The sequence below is a fragment of the Nyctereutes procyonoides genome, unplaced genomic scaffold, assembly GCF_905146905.1.
Source record: "Nyctereutes procyonoides isolate TBG_1078 unplaced genomic scaffold, NYPRO_anot_genome, whole genome shotgun sequence".
In the NCBI taxonomy this organism is placed as follows: Eukaryota; Metazoa; Chordata; class Mammalia; order Carnivora; family Canidae; genus Nyctereutes; species Nyctereutes procyonoides.
Window position 1 is genome coordinate 67,264,844 of NW_026575052.1, and position 6,000 is coordinate 67,270,843.

The 6,000-nt window shown below is 39.0% G+C and overlaps 1 protein-coding gene across 7 annotated transcripts in view; it reads left to right on the forward strand.

Annotated features, from left to right (window-relative positions):
• Positions 1-5,545, forward strand: part of CACNB2 (calcium voltage-gated channel auxiliary subunit beta 2) — a 383,666-nt gene extending 378,121 nt beyond the window's left edge. For 6 of the 7 annotated variants that reach the window (XM_055331535.1, XM_055331537.1, XM_055331536.1 and 3 more), the window contains 2 exons: positions 723-908; positions 1,799-5,545. In XM_055331535.1, the coding sequence (XP_055187510.1) occupies positions 723-908; positions 1,799-2,287 (675 nt within the window). In that variant the 3' untranslated portion in view covers positions 2,288-5,545. The remainder of the gene's footprint in view (positions 1-722; positions 909-1,798) is intronic. The other variant, XM_055331540.1, reaches the window with a different exon arrangement.
• Positions 5,546-6,000: the final 455 nt, after the last annotated feature.

Genomic DNA, 6,000 nt, shown 5'->3' on the forward strand with positions numbered 1-6,000 from the left:
TGGGACTTATTATTCACTTCTAATAATAGGGAGCAAGTTGCCAGCTCTTAATGACTGAGAAATTGTTTAGAAATGTGTTTTTACACAGCCTCAAATAAATTAGTTACATGGCTTCTGGCACCTAAACACCTTCCTTTTCCTAATCCCTGCTCTAAATATCATGCTTCGGGACGAGAGATCACCTCTAGGTTTTTGTTTTGTTTTGACATGCAGGTATATCAGAAGCTAGAATTATGATTATATTTTTTTATTGCCTGGGATATTTTGAAGTTTGGGCCCTGTCAAATCATCAGTGGTTTCAGCTTTCTTCTGCCAAATTTCATGTCCTACTCTTGCCTAAAGAGTAGGACAAATTTTCCAAGATGAAGTTTTTCATAATCTCGAGGTCAAAACCAGACCTCTTCCTATACTGTTCAGATTATATTTTTATTTTTAACCTCTCTTTTCTATCATGTCCTAACCAACTATCCTTACACCTTTCACTTTCTGGTCATTACTATTGCTTAAGCATCTAGGGTTGTGAATGATAATCTGAGGAGGTAGCTGTACAGACACAATCTGACTCAACAGGACATTTCAGCCAGTTTGTAAAGGAGAAAGCAGGTACACACAAGCAAATATAAAGTGGTGCAGCTCATGAGCCACTTCCCTTTGAGTGTGTGTGCAACTCACTCAATGCTGGACTGCTAGAAGTGTATCATCTGAAATGTTTGCCTGTGCAGGAGCTGTTTGATGTGATCCTGGACGAGAACCAGCTCGAGGATGCTTGTGAGCACCTTGCCGACTATCTGGAGGCCTACTGGAAGGCTACCCACCCTCCCAGCAGCCATCTCCCCAACCCTCTCCTTAGCCGTACTTTAGCCACTTCAACTCTGCCCAGTAGCCCCACTCAAGCCTCTAATTCACAGGTAAGAGGGACTCTCTTCGTAAGAAAATGCTCTAGAAACTAGGCTGCCTTAGGTCATGTGGCTGGGATCCAAGCCCAGTTACCCAGCACAGTGTGTGTTCCAGTAGAGCAGCTCTATCCACACTGAGACAAACACTGAGTCATTTACTATCTTTAGTGTGAGTTGTGTACCCATAAGAACTATGTCAACAATATACTCAAACATATATAAAGTTTAAAAATCTCTAGCTACATGTTCTGTAAAACAAGGCTAGCTTTTTCTACACTGCCAGCAGCACAACCATGGAATCAGACTGCCTTGGTCCAAATCCACTCTACCTCTTAGTTGAGTGGGTCAGGTTGGAGAAGCTCCTTACCTGCCCCTTGCCTCAGGAAGACAAATGGCAACCTGTCTCATAGGGCTGCTGCATTATTCATTTGATACAGAAGATTGTCGTAGGACAGTACTTTCCTCATGCTGAGTGGTATGTAGTAAGCATGTGGCATGTTATTTCTTCTCCTTAATCCTTAAGCCAAAACCAACATCTTAAGCAATTTTAATCTTCCCACTTGTATACAAGTAGAGGTATTGAAATGTACACTTGTGTGTTGAGAAATCTTAGGGACCTGTATCTGAGCCCCAGGAGAAGATATAAAATGATGCCCCCCCTCATTTAGTCATCAAGGGGGAACAAAAAGTTACTCTGTACACTATTGTAGGCACTTACAAATCAAAGTCTGATATAGTATAGTATAAAACCTTGTAAATGCCACCAGATGTTAACAAAAGAAGTAACTGAGCTAGGTTAGATTCATTTTAGAAACTCACAAGGGCATCAACATGAATGGATGGACCTGTTTTTGCGACATCTGACCTTGGTTGATGCCTGTGCTTGCTCCCTTCCCCACCAGGGTTCTCAAGATCAGAGGACTGAGCGCTCTGCTCCTGCCCGGTCTGTGTCCCAAGCTGAAGAAGAAGCCTGTCCGGAACCCGTCAAGAAAACCCAGCACCGTTCCTCCTCTGCCCAGCACCACGGCCATCGCAGTGGGACAAGTCGAGGCCTCTCCAGGCAGGAGACGTTTGACTCAGAGACCCAGGAGAGTCGAGACTCTGCCTACGTGGAGCCGAAGGAAGATTACTCCCACGAACACGTGGACCACTATGCCCCCCACCGTGACCATAACCACAGAGATGAGCCCCACGGGAGTAGTGAGCACAGACACAGGGAGTCTCGGCACCGGTCCAGGGACCTGGATCGAGAGCAGGACCACAACGAGTGCAACAAACAACGCAGCCGGCATAAATCCAAGGATCGCTATTGTGACAAGGATGGGGAAGGCATCTCCAAAAAACGGAACGAGGCTGGGGAATGGAACAGGGATGTTTATATCCGCCAGTGACTTTTGCCCTTTTTTGTTTCTTTTTTTTTAAGTCTTGTATACCACCACCCTCAGACTCCATCTTTGGGGTCTACGTTGCAGTCATATGTGATCTGTCTTGTACACTTTGTATTGCTGTTGCTTGAATAGCAATAGCATGATAGAGTATTAATATACTTTTTTTTTCTTTTGTAAGTGCTATATAAATTCGCCTGGTATGGCTGCAGTCCTCCGGTTGTATACTGGACTTTTCAAAAACTGTTTGGGATAGCTGCCACTTGAACAAAATCTGTTGCCATCCAGGTGGCATTAGTATTTTAAGAAACATAGTTGATGTTTTCAAAACTGTAGTTGATGTATCCAGCAAGCCACAATTGGCCCAGATAAAAAGTGGAATTTCTTGATTCTCCAGATTTTTAATATGTAGGCACCTAATTTGCATATTCATTTATCCATGGACCACTGTTTCTTGCTTGTACCTCTGGCTGACTAAATTTGGGGACAGATTCAGTCTTGCCTTACACAAAGGGGATCATAAAGTTAGAATCTATTTTCTATGTACTAGTACTGTGTACTGTATAGTTTGTAAATGTTATTTCTGCAAACACCTTCTTATGATAATTATATATATAATATATATATATATATACATATATATATATCAGTTGGATCACACTATTTTAGAGTCTTAATGCCAAGTCAGCAGATTTGCTTTATGAATTACAGGGACTAGAAATGCCCACCTTCAGGAAATTTGTAATATTGTCTAGACACCTTTCCCCATTCTAGTAGAAAGTCTGTACATACTGTAAATATGTGATTGCCTGACTTGAAAAGGTTTGATTTCTGAATGTTTTACCATCCTTGTAAGTTTATAATTTTGACCATAAATTATGGTAAATATAACCAAACTCCAAAGGTTGTTCTAATCCATGCAGTTCACACTGATTGTGACAAACACATACTTATTAGTAGCTAGTGTCTTATGTCACTGCACTGGAGTATATGAGCCGGACCTCTGTGTGTCTGTGTGTAAGAGTGTGCACGAGTGACTGGGCTGGAGCTGAGTGCTGAAGACTCGAGACTAATACCTAGAATTCTACCCACATGGTTTTGTATTTAATTGTGCTACGTGTTGCTTTGAGAATCCATTGAGCAGTCAGGTATTGTGAGGAAGCTTGCTGCCAAAGGTGACTAGGAAAGCATTTATCTGCTGGCTCCTTGTTTTTGCTCCTAGAGAGTAAAAATACAAGCAACTTTTAACTGTGAGTGTTTCACTGGAAATGTACAATCTTTGTGTGTTGAGTATTTGTTTTAGTAAGAAATGTTTACACAGCTTGTAGAATTATTTCGTGGGAAAATAAATTTTATAACTCCCCCCACCTCCTTTTCTACCCTTGCCTATCGTTCCTGTTGTTTATCTCCCTGAAATTTCCCCTTCATTCCTTCCCTGCCACCAACTCCCAACAGTTTCGCTGTCCGTCAAAACCTAGAAGTGCTTCTTATAACCAAAGTTTCTGCTCTTCAGAAGTAATCAGGGCAAAATGAGGTGACTTGAAGTGAACAAAACGTTAAGAATATCTTCCTCCATTAGACATCGACTCTGAAGGGGAACCCAGAAGATCCTATTCTCCATGCCTCAATGATATAGCGCTGTAAGCAGCTCACAGTGTGGTTGTCACGCTAAGGCTGAAACCTTCTGTGTCGTTTCTGTGTACACTTTTGTCCAGTTATGCCTGGACAGGTAAGACAGTATTAGGTGTGCAAGTACCTAGCACCTAGAGCTTGGCCCTGAAAAATGCCTATCTATAATTGCCTAACTTCCGACTGTACATTATGAAATGATTATTTTGTTAAATAAGTTAATCTATTTTTGTTTTGCTTCTTTGATTATTCCAGGTTCTTGCCAAATATTCTGGGACCTTTCTAAGTGAAGTTGTTTCACGTTGAACTCCTTATTTCCCTTCCCCTTCAACAAAACTCAGTTTTAAAAATGAGTTATATTACCTGATAAAACCCTTTAAATGTAAGAAACATTTTCCTCATAATTAATCTTTTGTTAATTAGCTCTGAACTGTTGACAAATTTATTTATTGAATATAAAAATGGTAGTCATAATATATACATTTTTTATGTAAACTATTCATATCATTGGGAAACCATATTCCAGGTAGTTACTTGTATAAAATATTTCTGAAACTTTCATCCCGTTTAATGACTTTGGGATATTTAGAACTCTTGAAGTATAACTGGTATTTATCTTACTTGCTGCTACCACTTATCCCTTTCAAAGAGTCATGCTAACAGATTCGTTTTAAAACTTCATACCTGGATTCTTAATTTTTCACTTTACTGTGAAACATACTAGTCCAAATCAGAGTATTCCTCAAAGAACTATATTGCAGGATTTGACATGAGCATCTATATGTGAAAACTGTATAGTAGGCATATGTGTAAATGTGTGTACTCAATTTGTAAATGCAGAAATAATCCCAAGGGCAATGGGAGATTTTACTGACTTGTGGAATGTAAAATTAGTCTTTTCACTCAGCAAAGGCTTAACCTTAACCTACTCAGTTGTAGAATCATGATCTTTGTAGTCAACCTAGAAAATGCTGGAAATGGACATGTTTTTGATAGTTCTGTGTTTTATTGTCAACCCCATTTCAGTTTTTCCTATGCTCTTTCTCTCCTGCTCATTTAAGTTACTGTTACAAAAAGGTGCTGCTAAATGTAGGATGTCTTAGTCATATTGTACTTTGGGACAATGCCACATTTTTAACATGGTCTGCTGTGCATTCCTGTTAAACATTCACTGTCAGCGACACTGAACTGTTCAACAAATCTGGTTTAAATTCATTCATATAAAACAAATAAAGAGCTGGCTTTCTGCACTGTTTATTAGTAGTATTAATTGCAATTTTAGGAATGTTTCTCATAGTTGAGCCTATGTCAGATTTCCAATACCACCTCCTACTGTGGAGGATCTTTCCTAAGGGCAAAGCTAATCACTGATGTTACTTTCGTGAGTAAAATTAAACTGGTAAAATGACAGCTTACTGGAGGTAGAGATCTTTTAAAATAGGAGCACAGCAGAGTCCTCTTTAAGTCTACCTGTGTGGCAATTCTTGATTCAGATTTTTTTTATTCTTCCTTCATTTTTAAAATGAAGATCTATCTTGATGACAAATTTAAATCCTCACCCTTATCTCCCCTTCACTCAGAGCAGTGATACAGTGCTGCCTAGTTGTGGATACTTTCATCCTAGGAATATGTCAACAGTCACACAGTTAGGGAAGATAGCTAGGTAGATGATGAATTAGATGATTCCAATTATTCAATCTGGCTATATTATATTTGTATTTCACTTTACTATTTAAAGTAAAATGTGGTTTTTACTCAGTGTTAAAAGTTGTTTTTTTTTGTTTGTTTCACAGAAATATGTATGTTAACCCCAAATATGTTGAGAGAATATATTTTCCTCCACTTTTCCCAGATTTTTTCCCTCTTCATTTTACTTTTTCTTAAATTTGGGTCCCTTAAAATTGAATGTGTTTATTTTCCAATTTGCCCTATTTTTTGAAGGAAAGAAAACACTGAAAAGGTCTATGTCAAAGCCAACATTTTTAACAATGTTCTTTGTCCTACTGTTTTTAGTATGCAAATATTTTCTTTTGTTTTGACTGCATTGCTTGTATTTGATATTTGTCAGCATTAATCAACAGTTTACACAT